The sequence below is a fragment of the Oncorhynchus tshawytscha genome, linkage group LG16 (genome assembly GCF_018296145.1).
Source record: "Oncorhynchus tshawytscha isolate Ot180627B linkage group LG16, Otsh_v2.0, whole genome shotgun sequence".
Lineage (NCBI taxonomy): Eukaryota > Metazoa > Chordata > Actinopteri > Salmoniformes > Salmonidae > Oncorhynchus > Oncorhynchus tshawytscha.
This window is the reverse complement of record NC_056444.1, coordinates 82,712,036-82,729,586: the sequence shown is the minus strand read 5'-3', so window position 1 is coordinate 82,729,586 and position 17,551 is coordinate 82,712,036. Positions and strand designations below refer to the sequence as shown.

At 45.9% G+C, this 17,551-nt stretch overlaps 1 protein-coding gene and 2 long non-coding RNA genes across 3 annotated transcripts in view; 1 reads left to right on the top strand and 2 right to left on the bottom strand.

Moving 5' to 3' along the window:
* Window positions 1-246: 246 nt before the first annotated feature.
* LOC121839659 lies at window positions 247-627 on the top strand. The gene is made up of 2 exons (XR_006079150.1): window positions 247-462; window positions 515-627. It is a non-coding gene; the product is annotated as an uncharacterized LOC121839659 (long non-coding RNA).
* Window positions 628-686: 59 nt separating this feature from the next.
* Window positions 687-17,551, bottom strand: part of rerea (arginine-glutamic acid dipeptide (RE) repeats a) — a 269,119-nt gene continuing 252,254 nt past the window's right edge. Inside the window, 10 exon segments of the mRNA XM_042299790.1 lie at window positions 687-1,535; window positions 2,616-2,784; window positions 4,161-4,331; window positions 7,754-8,477; window positions 11,462-11,672; window positions 12,916-13,217; window positions 13,219-13,484; window positions 13,487-14,252; window positions 14,254-14,433; window positions 16,251-16,364. Of these exon segments, the coding sequence (XP_042155724.1) occupies window positions 1,502-1,535; window positions 2,616-2,784; window positions 4,161-4,331; window positions 7,754-8,477; window positions 11,462-11,672; window positions 12,916-13,217; window positions 13,219-13,484; window positions 13,487-14,252; window positions 14,254-14,433; window positions 16,251-16,364 (2,937 nt within the window). The 3' untranslated portion in view covers window positions 687-1,501.
* On the bottom strand, window positions 2,222-2,601 carry LOC112216454. Its single transcript, XR_002948329.2, has 2 exons — window positions 2,539-2,601; window positions 2,222-2,483 (listed from the first exon to the last, which is right to left on the bottom strand). It is a non-coding gene; the product is annotated as an uncharacterized LOC112216454 (long non-coding RNA).

Here is a 17,551-nt window from a genome sequence, read left to right as displayed (position 1 = left end):
CTCTCTGAGGTACCCCACACCACAGGACTGGGACCATCGCTGTGAGAGTCTGGGGCTATACAGCTCTCTGAGGTACCCCACACCACAGGACTGGGACCATCGCTGTGAGAGTCTGGGGCTATACAGCTCTCTGAGGTACCCCACACCACAGGACTGGGACCATCGCTGTGAGAGTCTGGGGCTATACAGCTCTCTGAGGTACCACCACACCACAGGACTGGGACCATCGCTGGGACCATCGAGTCTGGGGCTAGACAGCTCTCTGAGGTACCCCACACCACAGGACTGGGACCATATTGCTGTGAGAGTCTGGGGCTATACAGCTCTCTGAGGTACCCCACACCACAGGACTGGGACCATATCGCTGTGAGAGTCTGGGGCTACACAGCTCTCTGAGGTACCCCACACCACAGGACTGGGACCATATCGCTGTGAGAGTCTGGGGCTACACAGCTCTCTGAGGTACCCCAGGGACCATCGCTGTGAGAGTCTGGGGCTATAATAGCTCTCTGAGGTACCCCACACCACAGGACTGGGACCATATCGCTGTGAGAGTCTGGGGCTATAACAGCTCTCTGAGGTACCCCACACCACAGGACTGGGACCATATCGCTGTGAGAGTCTGGGGCTATAACAGCTCTCTGAGGTACCCCACACCACAGGACTGGGACCATATCGCTGTGAGAGTCTGGGGCTTTAACAGCTCTCTGAGGTACCCCACACCACAGGACTGGGACCATATCGCTGTGAGAGTCTGGGGCTATAACAGCTCTCTGAGGTACCCCACACCACGGGACTGGGACCATCATTGTACCCTTTGGCTTTTCTAGTAATGTCATCCCCCCCGTTAAAACAAGGCATAATGCTTCAGAACACAATAACATATTGGAGGTTTATAAATGACTTGGTTCAGAGTCCACACCTAGTAACAATTATAATAATAATAATTATATGTATATATATATATATATATATATATATATACTATTTACAGACTCAAAAAATGCCATGCTGCAGCTTTTCGTTCAAATTATAAAAACCTCCAATTAGGTATTAAAATAACAATAGCACTTTGTTTTGAATCTTTCCGTGGATATAATGTCTGGAACGTGTTTTCTCTGCCTGGTTTCCTTTCCATCGACTAGCACAGTGAACGTGTGTTACCTACAAACACGTTGTGGAAGCTTTAGAGGAGGTTTCATGCAGGAAAGTCACAATCAGTCTTGAAGTCGGTGCCACTACTAAGGCTATAGTTACACCAAACAAAGTCTCTCAATGTTCTTAAAAAAAAAACGAAAAATAAAAAAACAACCCATGGACAAGGAAGGAAAAACAGACGACAGAAAAATCCTCCTCTTTTTTTTCTTCTTCAGTTTTTGTTGTTCTTCGTAACGGGAAATGTTTGGAGGAGCGGAGATCGAGTTCCTCTGACTGACAGACCGCTCTGTAACTACGTCCTGTTCCTGTGTCCTAGGCAACTTCCTGCGTCCCCATTGGTCGGTTACAGTTGCTTGTCGCTTTCCTTCTTCAGCCGGCTAAAACACAAACGAAACAAACACGCGTTAGCATCACCACCAATTGTATAGAAATATATCAGAAAGTCCCTGCACCACTACCAAGATTTATACACCGATATTCTCACAGGTGGTATTGTATTACAAGTTGGTCACAAGCTGGAAAATCTGGAACAAAGCCGCTGAAATCCTTGTACAAGCGTGCATTTAACAATTTTAGAATTCACCACATCAGTAAAATTGCAAATAAACATAATATGCCAAATTTGGATAATGGTCTATATAATTTGTCCAATGCGAAAACAGACAGACTTGCTCCACCAGCCCATATACAACAGTGACTACATTCAGTCTATCTATATATATATATATATATATATATATATATATATATATATATATATATATATATATATATATATATATATATATATATATATATAGACCCTATAGGCTCACACTCTGAAAATGCAAAGTGCAGAGTAACTTCTTAAGGTAAAACATCACTTGCCATCAGGTTTTTCTGTAAAAGGAGTCCATTTCTGGAACTCGAGATCACTTGAAACGTCTGCATGATCTTACAGAAATCACACAAATGAAAATCTTTTTAAATTAGCAACAAGAATTTATAACCACAGATGAACCATTTTATATTATGTTGAATATTTGTTCTGTAAATCTCATTTAATATAATTATTCTTATTGTAAAAGTCCATCTAAGGACTGTTGGCTGTCTAGAGTAGTCTTTTACCTCTTATTGTAAAAGTCCATCTAAGGACTGTTGGCTGTCTAGAGTAGTCTTTTACCTCTTATTGTAAAAGTCCATCTAAGGACTGTTGGCTGTCTAGAGTAGTCTTTTACCTCTTATTGTAAAGTCCATCTAAGGACTGTTGGCTGTCTAGAGTAGTATTTTACCTCTTATTTTAAAGTCCATCTAAGGACTGTTGGCTGTCTAGAGTAGTCTTTTACCTCTTATTGTAAAAGTCCATCTAAGGACTGTTGGCTGTCTAGAGTAGTCTTTTACCTCTTCTGTCAGTGTGTAGTGAATGTGTTGAAATGTGAACGTGTATTTTGAAGTGTGTGTGTGTGTGTCTCTCTGACCTGTAATAGTCCTCTTGGCCAGGAAGTGGGCCACCGTGCATGTGGTGATGTCCATGCAGCCACTGCTGTTCCATAGCTAGCCGCTGCAGCTCTGCAGACTGGGCATGCATGGCCTGGAGCTGGTGGGCTGCGGACATCTGGGGAGGAAGGTCCCGGGGGTACGGAGTACCTGGAGACAGCAACACAACAGGATCAGGCCACAGGCTTGACTGCCAATAGAGATGCCACTGGTGGATAAATCCCTTGTCACACTATGGAGTCGACCCAGACGAAACTGCTCTGACTCGGATACATCACATCACCAAAGGTATGTGGACACCTGTTCGTCGAGCATCTCATTCCAAAATCATGGGCATTAATATAAGGTTGGTCCCCCCTCGCTTTGCTGCTATAACAGCCTCCACTCTTCTGGGAAGGCTTTCCACGAGATGTTGGAACATTGCCGCTATAACAGCCTCCACTCTTCTGGGAAGGCTTTCCACTAGATGTTGGAACATTGCCGCTATAACAGCCTCCACTCTTCTGGGAAGGCTTTCCACTAGATGTTGGAACATTGCTGCTATAACAGCCTCCACTCTTCTGGGAAGGCTTTCCACTAGATGTTGGAACATTGCCGCTATAACAGCCTCCACTCTTCTGGGAAGGCTTTCCACTAGATGTTGGAACATTGCCGCTATAACAGCCTCCACTCTTCTGGGAAGGCTTTCCACTAGATGTTGGAACATTGCTGCTATAACAGCCTCCACTCTTCTGGGAAGGCTTTCCACTAGATGCTGGAACATTGCTGCTATAACAGCCTCCACTCTTCTGGGAAGGCTTTCTACTGCCATTCAGCCACGAGAGCATTAGTGAGGTCGAGCACTGATGTTGAAGCATGATTCTTCACGCTACAGAACAAGTTTGTTACACCATTTCATGAAGCTCCCGACAAACAATTATTTTGCTGACGTTGTTTCCAGAGGCAGTTTGGACCTCTGTAGTGAGTGTTGCAACCGACAGACAGACTCTTTTTTTACAAGCTACACGCTTCAGCAGTCCCCAGTCCCGTTCGGTGAGCTTGTGTGGCCTACCACTTCGCAGCTGAGCCGTTGTTGCTCCTAGACGTTTCCACTTCACAATAACAGCACTTACAGTTGACTGGGGGAAGCTCTAGCAGGGCAGACATTTGACAAACTGACTTGTTGGAAAGGTGGCATCCTATGACGGTGCCACGTTGAAAGTCGCTGAGCTCTTCAGTAAGGCCATTATACTGCCAATGTTTGTCTATGGAGATTGCATGGCGGTGTGCTCGATTTTATACGCCTGTCAGAAACAGGTGTGGCTGAAAGAGTTTGAAGGGGTGTCCACATACCTTTATATATATATCAAGTATTTTCTTTTGACATTGTCCTTTGAAGCCCTATTCTAGCAACTATGATTTGTGTGATGCCAGTTCAGTACGACTCGGCTCAGTACGACTCGGCTCAGTACGACTCGGCTCAGTACGACTCGGCTCAGTACAGTGAAAATAAGATCGGACATTGATATGCTCTAGATTGTTCTTACCGAAGACCGGGTGTCGCAGCATCTCATGTTCGTGTGGGTTCTGTCCCAGGAGGGGGTTGGGGATTGCGCCGGGCGGGTAGGGGAAGCGGGCGAGGTGGGGGCCTCCTGCCAGGGGGTCTACGAGGGGGTGCCCCCCCGAACCTGGAGGGCACACAAGACATTCACCACCGCCTGCACAGAGTCAGAACACCAAAAGGTCAGTGTACAATTATACATACAGTTTATCATGATACATGACACAGTAGTAACCTGACACCTAGATAGTAGCAGTAACCTGGCACCCAGATAGTAGCAGTAACCTGACACCCAGATAGTAGCAGTAACCTGACACCCAGATAGTAGCAGTAACCTGACACCCAGATAGTAGCAGTAACCTGACACCCAGATAGTAGCAGTAACCTGACACCCAGAGAGGAGTAGTAACCTGACAGATAGTAGTAACCTAACAGATAGTAGTAACCTGACACCCAGATAGTAGTAACCTGACAGATAGGTTACTACTATCTGGGTGTCAGGTTACTGCTACTATCTGTTAGGTTACTACTATCTGGGTGTCAGGTTAACCTAACAGATAGTAGTAGTAACCTGACACCCAGATAGTAGTAACCTGACACCCAGATAGTGGTAACCTGATACCCAGATAGTAGTAACCTGACACCCAGATAGTAGTAACCTAACAGATAGTAGCAGTAACCTGACACCCAGATAGTAGTAACCTGACACCCAGATAGTAGTAACCTGATACCCAGATAGTAGTAACCTGACACCCAGATAGTAGTAACCTGAAACCCAGATAGTAGTAACCTGACACCCAGATAGTAGTAACCTAACACCCAGATAGTAGTAGTAACCTGACACCCAGATAGTAGTAACCTGACACCCAGATAGTAGTAACCTGATACCCAGATAGTAGTAACCTGACACCCAGATAGTAGTAACCTGACACCCAGATAGTAGTAACCTGACACCCAGATAGTAGTAACCTGACACCCAGATAGTAGTAACCTGACACCCAGATAGTAGTAACCTGACACCCAGATAGTAGTAACCTGACACCCAGATAGTAGTAACCTGAAACCCAGATAGTAGTAACCTGACACCCAGATAGTAGTAACCTAACCTAGTACAACCCAGATAGTAGTAGTAACCTGACACCCAGATAGTAGTAACCTGACACCCAGATAGTAGTAACCTGATACCCAGATAGTAGTAACCTGACACCCAGATAGTAGTAACCTGACACCCAGATAGTAGTAACCTGACACCCAGATAGTAGTAACCTGACACCCAGATAGTAGTAACCTGACACCCAGATAGTAGTAACCTGACACACCCAGATAGTAGTAACCTGACACCCAGATAGTAGTAACCTGACACCCAGATAGTAGTAACCTGACACCCAGATAGTCGTAACCTGACACCCAGATAGTAGTAACCCCAGATAACCTGAGATAGTAGTAGTAACCTGACACCCAGATAGTAGTAACCTGACACCCAGATAGTAGTAACCTGATACCCAGATAGTAGTAACCTGACACCCAGATAGTAGTAACCTGACACCCAGATAGTAGTAACACCCAGATAGTAGTAACACCCAGATAGTAGTAACCTGATACCCAGATAGTAGTAACCTGACACCCAGATAGTAGTAACCTGACACCCAGATAGTAGTAACCTGACACCCAGATAGTAGCAGTAACCTGACACCCAGATAGTAGTAACCTGACACCCAGATAGTAGTAACCTGATACCCAGATAGTAACCTGCAGTAACCTGACACCCAGATAGTAACCTGCAGTAACCTGACACCCAGATAGTAGCAGTAACCTGACACCCAGATAGTAGCAACCTGACACCCAGATAGTAGCAACCTGACACCCAGATAGTAGCAACCTGACACCCAGATAGAGTAGTAGTAACCTGACACCCAGAGAGTAGTAGTAACCTGACACCCAGATAGTAGACACCCAGATAGTAACCTGACACCCAGATAGTAGTAGTAACCTGACACCCAGATAGTAGTAGTAACCTGACACCCAGATAGTAGTAGTAACCTGACACCCAGATAGTAGTAACCTGACACCCAGATAGTAGTAGTAACCTGACACCCAGATAGTAGTAGTAACCTGACACCCAGATAGTAGCAGTAACCTGACACCCAGATAGTAGTAACCTGACAGATAGTAGTAACCTGACACACAGATAGCAGTAACCTGACAGATAGTAGTAACCTGACACCCAGATAGTAGTAACCTGACACCCAGATAGTAGTAACCTAACAGATAGTAGTAATCTAACAGATAGTAGTAACCTGACACCCAGATAGTAGTAACCTGACAGATAGTAGTAACCTAACACCCAGATAGTAGTAACCTAACACCCAGATAGTAGTAACCTAACACCCAGATAGTAGTAACCTGACACCCAGATAGTAGTAGTAACCTGACACCCAGATAGTAGTAGTAACCTGACACCCAGATAGTAGTAGTAACCTGACACCCAGATAGTAGTAGTAACCTGACACCCAGATAGTAGTAGTAACCTGACACCCAGATAGTAGTAGTAACCTGACAACCAGATAGTAGTAGTAACCTGACACCCAGATAGTAGTAGTAACCTGACACCCAGATAGTAGCAGTAACCTGACACCCAGATAGTAGCAGTAACCTGACACCCAGAGAGGAGTAGTAACCTGGCCCAGATAGCAGTAACCTGACACCCAGATAGTAGTAGTAACCTGACACCCAGATAGTAGTAGTAACCTGACACCCAGATAGTAGTAGTAACCTGACACCCAGATAGTAGCAGTAACCTGACACCCAGATAGTAGCAGTAACCTAACACCCAGATAGTAGTAGTAACCTGGCCCAGATAGCAGTAACCTGACACCCAGAGAGGAGTAGTAACTCGACCCAGATAGCAGTAACTATCCAGTCTATGGGTGTCTCTGAATGTCCTTGAGTGGCCCAGACAGAGCCTGGATTTGAACCCGATCGAACATCTCTGGGGAGACCTGAAAATAGCTGTGCAGCAACGCTCCCCTTCCAACCTGACAGAGCTTGAGAGGATCTGCAGAGAAGAATGGGAGGAACTCCCCAAATACAGGTGTGCCAAGCGTGTAGCGTCAGACCCAAGAAGACTCGGGCTGTATTCACTGCTTTAACAAAGTACTGAGTAAAGGGTCTGAATATTTCATAATTTTTTAAAATCCAAAATCCATTTTAGAATAAGGCTGTGTAACGTAACAAAATGTGGAAAAAGTGAAGGGGTCTGAATACTTTCCGAATGCACTGTGTATATATGTATATATATATTATAAGGGCATGCTACAGCTGCTAGGGATCCACAGATCCCATTAGAGGTTATAGTCATCAAGGCGTACCAAATACAAAGGCCAATCAACTGGGCTAGCAACAAAGTCATTAAGAAAATAGCTATTGAAAACGCCATATTTGCGTACAGCATTGTTTTTAAAATCAGAAAAGAAGTGATGCTAAAGTTGTGATATAAACGCTTCACTAGAAGTTGCCAAATAAACGTAAAACTTGATGTTAATCTCGTAAGAAATGTTTCTGTATGGCCAGGTGTGTCACCTTGGTGCAGGGAGTCCTGCTGGTGAAGGTGCAGGTGTGAGTGGATGTGGGAGTGCTGGTGGTGATGAGGCGTGATGTTGAACATCTGAAGCCTGGCGATCGGGTCGTTGGCCACCGCCGCCATCCTCTCGGCGTGCAGCCTCTCCGCCGCCAGCCGCTCCGGGTAGCTCATGTCTGGTCTGAGCTGGGGTCCCGCGGCCAACGCCAAACGCTCCCTCTCCAAGGGGTTGAGACCTGGGTGGAAGGAAGCGAAGGGGTGTGGTCCCGCCATGGAAGGTAAGGAGATGGCCCCGTGTCGGGCGAAGTGCTCCATGGGGTTCGCCGAGGGGTGCATGCCTTCTAGTTCTGGGGGTTTGTGTTCGAACCCAGGCTTCATCCGCTCTCTCAGCTCCCTCTCCCTCATCTCTCTCTCCCTCATCTCCCGCTCTCGCAGCTCGCGCTCCCGCATGCCCGGGTCGGCGTTGTAGAGGCCAGGCATGTGATAGGCCATCAGGGGGTCGTTGGGGTTGAGGGAGACGAAGAAGGGGTGGTTCCTATTGGTCGGGGACATGACGTGGGGGCGGGCGTACTCGCTGAGGGTGCGCAGGGCGGGCGTGTCGGGCCCGATGTAAGGGGGCACCGCGGCGATGGAGGTAGGGGGGCCATCGAAGGGAGGACGCATGTGGGCGGAGCCACCCATCTGGGGGTCACCCATACGGCCGTCGTGACACGAACTGGAGGCTTTCTGGAACAAATAGATATGTACAGAGGTTACACACACACTGGGAGGTTATTACATGTTATAAAGGGGGGATAACGTGTAATAAGGGTACAGGTTGTAAAGTGGTTGTAACAGGTTATAACAGGTTGTAAGGTGGTTATAATAGCTTGTAAAACATTATGCGGTTACAATATGTTGTAAGCTTGGAACAGGTTATAAGGTGATTATAATAGGTTGTAACGGGTTATAAGGTGATTATAATAGGTTGTAACGGGTTATAAGGTGCACGTCACTACTTCACAGGAGCGCCGTCTGAATGTAAACATAATATTTTATTAAATTGCAATTTTTGGGGGGCAGAAAGGCCTTCTGGGACATGTGAACTTTCATGAGCCTTAATAACAAACTTGTATACCATCTGTAAATACGAATAAAATTGTTAAATTACGAGCCTAGATGGTTTAGCCACAGAACAAGCAGGCAACCTTCCTGATAGTCATGATTGGCTGAGATAATGAGTGTGCTGGACATGCCGAGAGATGAGTTCGGATTGGCCATGTAGCATGCTTCTGTCTATAATATGAGCTGTAGGTATATGTAGGTATTCCTTTCTAACGCAGATTTAAAAAAAGATTTCACACAGTAGAACTGCATAAGTGTTGCTCTCCACTTTCTGGAAGACCCAGTTTTGAAATCAGTGGAATTAGAGTATGATAGCTAAGGAGCTGGAGAAAATTCTGGCGTTTGATTGCAAATATGCAGACGGAGACAAAAAGAGAACACAGAAGGCTGTTGTATAAAACAGCTGTCTACGGATTACATCTTCAAACTAAGGGCAACCATGACATCTGTGACAGAGAGGGAGAAGCATCCATCCATGTATACGATGGGTAAGAGACTCTAGCTAGCTACATATCCAGATATTAAACGTTTCTAATTTTGTCAAAAAGTCATTTTAATTTCAAGTTCAAGTATACTGCTAGCTAGCTAATGTGACGTGTATGATCTGCATAGTAATATTATAGTAATATTATTTATATCTCAGAGCCATTTGCATTGCCAGTTATAGACTAATGTTAGCTAGTTGGAACAGTAGTGGAGAGGGTAGTAAGTTTTAAGTTCCTCGGCATACACATCACGGACAAACTGAATTGGTCCACTCACACAGACAGCATCGTGAAGAAGGCGCAGCAGCGCCTCTTCAACCTCAGGAGGCTGAAGAAATTCGGCTTGTCACCAAAAGCACTCACAAACTTCTACAGATGCACAATCGAGAGCATCCTGGCGGGCTGTATCACCGCCTGGTACGGCAACTGCTCCACCCACAACCGTAAGGCTCTCCAGAGGGAAGTGAGGTCTGCACAACGCATCACCGGGGGCAAACTACCTGCCCTCCAGGACACCTACACCACCCGATGTCACAGGAAGGCCATAAAGATCATCAAGGACAACAACCACCCGAGCCACTGCCTGTCCACCCCGCTATCATCCAGAAGGCGAGGTCAGTACAGGTGCATCAAAGCTGGGACCGAGAGACTGAAAAACAGCTTCTATCTCAAGGCCATCAGACTTTTAAACAGCCACCACTAACATTGAGTGGCTGCTGCCAACACACTGACTCAACTCCAGCCACTTTAATAATGGGAATTGATGGGAAATGATGTAAAATATATCACTAGCCACTTTAAACAATGCTACCTAATATAATGTTTACATACCCTACATTATTCATCTCATATGTATACATATATACTGTACTCTATATCATCTACTGCATCCTTATGTAATACATGTATCACTAGCCACTTTAACTATGCCACTTTGTTTACATACTCATCTCATATGTATATACTGTACTCGATACCATCTACTGTATCTTGCTATGCTGCTCTGTACCATCACTCATTCATATATCTTTATGTATATATTCTTTATCCCCTTACACTGTGTATAAGACAGCAGTTTTGGAATTATTAGTTAGATTACTTGTTGGCTATTACTGCATTGTCGGAACTAGAAGCACAAGCATTTCGCTACACTCGCATGAACATCTGCTAACCATGTGTATGTGACAAATAAAATTTGATTTGATTTGATAGTTATAGCCTAATGTTAGCTAGCTAACATTGAACCTGGTTGATTAGCTACCTTCAGATTCATGCAGGGTAGTAACATTATGAGTTGGGATTATGGTTCATTGTTTAGCTAGCTAGCTGCTAGCTACATGTTTAAACAAAAGACTCCACTATGCAAGTAACCATTTCAATAGAATGTCAATGATGTCACTGCGACAACTGTCGATAGACGTGGCTGGTAAATTCGCTCTGGCTATCTACTCCGATTTCAGAGCACTCGTCTGTGTGCCAGAGCGCAGAATAACTGACACATTTACGAAAACGCTCAATACCCGTTGAAGATGGCCGGTGTCCGTAAACGTGCTCTCTGAACGCTTCGAGAGCGGAGCGCTCTGCATTTACGAGCGTCAATCTGACAACGCTCTGAGTTTACGAACACCCAGAGCACACTCTGGCACTCCAGATTAAATTTACAAACACACCTGTAGTATAAACCAGCCTTTAGTCTTGAAATCTTTGATTGTTTAGCACATGGCCTCACATGTGAATCCTTAAAGAGATGGGTGTGGCTAAAGCTGAGGATGTGAACGTTGCTGAACGGGTGTAGACAAAGAAGAGCTCTCCAGTAGGTGTACCAAAAACATTCAAGGGCCACTTTCTCAAAAGGGAGGTTACAAGTTTATCAACTTTCAAAGCAGAATTACTTTCCCATTGTTCTTCAACTGTAGTGTATGATGTACCATTTTGTAGCTCAGAGTCTCTACTTTTATCCAACTGTAAAAAACACCATTTAACATGTTGCTACATAAGACCTAATCTAGCTAGTCGGTCACAAATACTCTAGTACGAATGAGAAACATAGGAGGTTTTCGAACAAAATGTGGTTTCAATTCCCAGTGTGAAGTTGAGAGACAAAATACACCAAACCCTCACCACAGCTCTCTCCTGTTCCTTCTCTCTTTCCCGTTCTCTCTCTCGTTCCTTCTCCCTCTCCTTCTCCTCCCGGGCTTTCTGCTCAGCCTCCCTCTTGACCCGCTCCAGCGCCTCTTCTCTCTTCTTGGCCAGTTTAGAAGCAGCCAGAGGAGTAAAGTAGAAGTCTGTTCTAGCACACGTGTTGTACCCACGGTCCAGGTGCTTGTAGAACCTAGGAGACACACAAAGGGAAAACAATGTTAATATATAGTAAGGATGTAGAGTTTGGCTAAAAATACTTAATGGAAATACACATTAATATATAGTAAGGATGTAGAGTTTGGCTAAAAATACTTAATGGAAATACACATTAATATATAGTAAGGATGTAGAGTTTGGCTAAAAATACTTAATGGAAATACACATTCATATTCCAGGATTCCCAGCTGGCTAACATCACACTTCTCAAAAGACTCATACGACTTGTAAACATGAGTCATTAACATTCTACTTGAACACCTTGCCTTAAAATCTGTAAATCATGAATGATAAAAAAAAATACATTAGCATAGAAAATGTGCTAAATGCATCAAAATGGCAAGCATCTTCAACAGACATGGGATGTAGTTTATTATCTGATTAGAAACAAAGATCCTGTCTACCTCTATCAACAGACATGGGATGTAGTTTATTATCTGATTAGAAACAAAGATCCTGACTACTATCAACAGACATGGGATATAGTTTATTACCTGATTAGAAACAAAGATCCTGTCTACCTCTATCAACAGACATGGGATGTAGTTTATTATCTGATTAGAAACAAAGATCCTGACTACTATCAACAGACATGGGATATAGTTTATTACCTGATTAGAAACAAAGATCCTGACTACTCTATCAACAGACATGGGATATAGTTTATTATCTGATTAGAAACAAAGATCCTGACTACTATCAACAGACATGGGATATAGTTTATTATCTGATCAGAAACAAAGATCCTGACTACCTCTATCAACAGACATGGGATATAGTTTATTATCTGATTAGAAACAAAGATTGTTTGGTTTGCTGATTATTCAACAGTCTCTCTATTCTAACCACTCCATGTATCTGATTAGAAACAAAGATCCTGACTACCATTAACAGATCCCGGGATACCCCCGTTTATTATCCTGCCTACCCCCTGAAACAAAGATCCTGTCTACTACCCCTGATTAGAAACAAAGATCCTGTTAACAGATCCTTTATTATCTGATTAGAAACAAAGATCCTGCCTACCCCCTGTTCAACAGACCTCTATAGTTTATTAACAGATCCTGTCTACACCCATTAACAGATCCTGTCTACCCCCATTAACAGATCCTGTCTACCCCCATTAACAGATCCTGTCTACCCCCATTAACAGATCCTGTCTACCTCTAACAGTGCATGTGTGTTCTGGCAGTGTGTGCGCGCGCGTCAGGTCATACCGTGCTGATTGGCTGGCATGGCTGGGCGTGTTGACGACGGTAGGCTCGGGGGAGGGGCTCCGAGGAGGGGGCGGAGGGCTCTCGGGCTCCTCTGATTCGTCGAGAGGTTCCTCCTTGATGTGTACAGGTGGGACGGAGGGACCTGGGCAGGCGGAGCCGATGGAGGCTGGGAGGGGCATGGAGATGGAGGAAGAGGGGGGCTGGAGGCCTGCTGGTAGACAGGAGGATGAGGAGGGGGGAGGACAGCCAGAGGAGGAGAGGGGCAGGACAGGGGCGAAGGGGTGAGGAGGGAACATGGGACTGTTGGGGTGTGTTGGGGTGGGAGGACGGTGATGGTCCAGAAAGGGGAAGAGGAGGAGGGTGATGCTGGCTGCCTCTCTCTCACTCTGAAAGGGGGAGATTCTGGGACTGGGTGAGGACAGGGGGCTGGGCTGGTGGAGGCTGGAGCTGCTGGCCTGGGCCCTGGGGCATGAGCTGGAGGGGAGGAGGGTGGGCAGGAGGAGGGTGGTGGGCGGACAGGGAGGAAAGGGGCTTGAGGGCGGGTGGAGGGGGCAGGTTGGAGGGCATCTGGGGGAAGGGGGCGCTGAGAGGTGTGGAGGCCCGTGTTTGTGAGACTGAGGGTCGCGGTTGGGCATGTGGGGGATGGGTGTGGTGGGAGGGGGCTTGATGTGGGGCATGGACATGGAAGGGGCGGGGTGTAGGGGCTGCTCGCGGTGCGGCTGATTGGACGAGCCACCCTGGGACGACGATGATTGGCTGGGGGGCGTGTGGGCCCTGTGAGACGGCTGCTGCGATTGACTGAGAGGGAGCGGGGAGGGCGGGACCTGAGACTGGGGGCCCAATGGGAAGCTCTGAGGGGGCAGGGAGTGGTGGTGGGGCAGGTGAGAGGGGCCAGTTTGTAGTGGGTGCGGCATGGATGATGGGTGGGGCAGCGGGCCGTGGAACGTGCTCGGTAGCGACTGGGTGGAGCCTGGCGGTCCTGGGGGTGGAACCTGAGACAACCCCTGCTGCGGAGAATGAGGCGAGGGGGAGGGCCGCCGCTGTGGGTGGATGGATGCCCCTGATTGGTTGAGAGAGAGGGGGCCGGTCTGTTGGGGCATGGAAGGCGGTATAGGCAGTGGAAGAGAAGTGGGGGGTGCGGAGGAGGGTGGGACCTGGGGGACCAGTGAGGGGGCTGAGGAGGACGTGGAAGGTAATGGAGGGGTGGTGGAACGGCCACCCGAGGTCCCTGGCTGACAGGACTGGATAACCGGAGGGTGCTGTGACTGCCCCTCTCTCTCCCTCTCTCTCTCTTGTCTCTGCAGTAGGAGCAGCTGCTGCTGGGCGGAGGAGTCCGAAGTCACTCTCCCCGTCTCGGGGGCTGGGGATGGAGGGCGAGGAGCTGCGGTTATCCTGGTCGATGTCTTTAGCGTCACTGCTACACTCCTCGTTGACGCTGTGCCCATCGGAGCTCTCGCCCTCGCCCTCGCCTTCGCCCTCTCCCTCGCATTCTGACGGCGAGTCGGACCGACCCAGCTCCTGTGGAACAGGGAAGAGAGCAGTGAATTCCATACCACAATGGTTGTCATCATGAACACATCTCCTTACACTCGGGAGAATAAATGTCCGGGAAGAGAACAAAAAGGCTTGGTATAAGCACTGTAATAACATATAGGGGCCCGTATCTAAAGCATTAGAGATTGCTGATCTAGGATCAGGTCCTCCTGTTCATATCATTTTATTCATTTTGTGCAAATCAGGCCCTGGCCTTTTAGTCATTTCAATAATGCAGCCCAACCCCAGACATTACACTATTCCCCAACACAGCCCAACCCCAGACATTAGACATTATTCCAGAATACAGCCCAACCCCAGATATTAAGACAATATTCCAGAATACAGCTCAACCCCAGACATTAAGACACTATTCCAGAATACAGCCCAACCCCAGACAATAGACATTATTCCTCAACACAGCACCACCCCAGACATTAGACACTATTCCAGAATACAGCCCAACCCGCAGAAATTAGACAATATTCCAGAATACAGCCCAACCCGCAGAAATTAGACAATATTCCAGAATACAGCCCAACCCCAGACATTACACTGGAAGGCTCAACACAGCCCAACCCCAGACATTGACACTGGGACCTGGGGGACACAGCCCAACCCCAAACATTAGACACTACAGCGTCTTGCAAAAGTATTCATCCCACTTGGCAGTTTTCCTATTTTGTGGCATTACAACCTGTAATTTAAATCAATTTTAATTTGTATTTTGTGTAATGGACATAATTTAAAAAATAACTTGCTTCAAAAAAAGTGACCAAAGATAACCCTGAAGGAGTGGCAAAGCTCCACAGTGGAGTTCGAAGTATCTGTCCATAGGGCCACTTTAAGCCGTACACTCCACAGAGCTGGGCTTTATGGAAGAGTGGCCAGAAAAAAAGCCATTGCTTAAAGAAAAAGACTCCCCAAATATATGGAAGAAGGTACTCTGGTCAGACTAAAATTGAGCTTTTTGGCCAGCAAGAAAAACGCTATGTCTGGCGCAAACCCAACATCTCTCAACACCCCGAGAACAACATCCCCACTGTGAAGCATGGTGGTGGCAGCATCATAATGTGGAGATGTTTTTCAGCGGCAGGGACTGGGAAACTGGTCAGAATTGAAGGAATGATGGATGCTAAATACAGGGAAATTCTTGAGGGAAACCTGTTTCAGTCTTCCAGAGATTTGAGACTGGGACGGAGGTTCACCTTCCAGCAGGACAATGACCCTAAGCACACTGCTGAAGCAACACTCGAGTGGTTTAAGGGGAAACATTTAAATGTCTTGGAATGGCCTTGTCAAAGCCCAGATCTCAATCCAATTGAGAATCTGTGGTATGACTTAAAGATTGCTGTACACCAGCGGAACCCACCCAACTTGAAGGAGCTGGAGCAGTTTTGCCTTGAAGAATGGGCAAAAATCCCAGTAGCTAGATGTGCCAAGCTTATAGAGACATACCCCAAGAGGCTTGCAGCTGTAATTGCTACAAAAGGTGACTCTACAAAGTATTGACTTTATGGGGGGGGTGAATAGTTATGCACGTTCAAGTTCTGTTTTTTGTTGTTGTTGGTTCTTCAAAGTGGTAGGAATGTGTTGTGTAAATGTGTTGTGTAAATCAAATGATAAACACCCCCCCCAAAAAAAAATCTATTTCAATTCCAGGTTGTAAGGCAACAAAATAAGAAAAATACCAAGGGGGGTGAATACTTTCGCAAGCCACTGTATTCCAGACATTAGACACGATTCCTCAACACACACAGCTACCCAACAGACACTGGTTTGAGATGTACTAGTTAAGTCACCTGGGTCTTGGACTTTTTGGCACTTGTCCTGTTGTCTGTGTCCTCTGTGTCTGAGGCTCCTCCCTTCTCTCTCTGGCGTTTGGCACTCTTCATAGGAGACTCCTCCTTAATCTTCTGATGACAATCAATCAATCAATCATCCATCATATCATACTGATATTGTCATTTCCCAATCAGGCTTTCATACATATTCACCTGGTATAGAATCTGAATGATAGGGAGGACCTAAACACTAATGCGCCTGTGTGTGAGTCAATAAGTGTGTATGTATGTACAGTTGAAGTCAGAAGTTTACATAAAGCTTAGCCAAATATATTTAAACTCCGTTTTTCACAATTCCTGACATTTAATCCTAGTAAAAAATCCCTGTCTCAGGTCAGTTAGGATCACCACTTTATTTTAAGAATGTGAAATGTCAGAATAATAGTAGAGAGAATGATTTATTTAAGCTTTTATTTCTTTCATCACATTCCCAGTGGGTCAGAAGTTTACATACACTCAATTTGTATTTGGTAGCATTACCTTTAAATTGTTTAACTTGGGTCAAACGTTTCGGGTAGCCTTCCACAAGCTTCCCACAATAAGTTGGGTGAATTATGGCCCATTCCTCCTGATAGAGCTGGTGTAACTGAGTCAGGTTTGTAGGCCTCCTTACTTGCACACGCTTTTCCAGTTCTGCCCACAAATTTTCTATGGGATTGAGGTCAGGGCTTTGTGATGGCCACTCCAATACCTTGACTTTGTTGTCCTTAAGCCATTTTTCCACAACTTTGGAAGTATACTTGGGGTCATTGTCCATGTGGAAGACCCATTTGCGACCAAGCTTTAACTTCCTGACTGATGCCTTTCAGGTTATGTCGATATAGGACTCGTTTAAATGTGGTTTTGATCATTTTGTACCCGATTCCTCCAGCATTTTCACAAGGTCCTTTGCTGTTGTTCTGGGATTGATTTGCACTTTTCACACCAAAGTACGTTCATGTCTAGGAGACAGAACACGTCTCCTTCCTGAGCGATATGACGGCTGCTTGGTCCCATGGTGTTTATACTTGAGTACTATTGTTTGTACAGATGAACGTGGTACCTTCAGGCGTTTGGAAATTGCTCCCAAGGATGAACCAGACTTGTGGAGGCCTACAATTTTTTTTCTGAGGTTTTGGCTGATTTCTTTTGATTTTCCCATGATGTCAATGAGTTTGAAAGTTGACCTTGAAATACATCCACAGGTACACCTCTAATTGACTCAAATGATGTCAATTAGCCTATCAGAAGCTTCTAAAGCCATGACATCATTTTCTGGA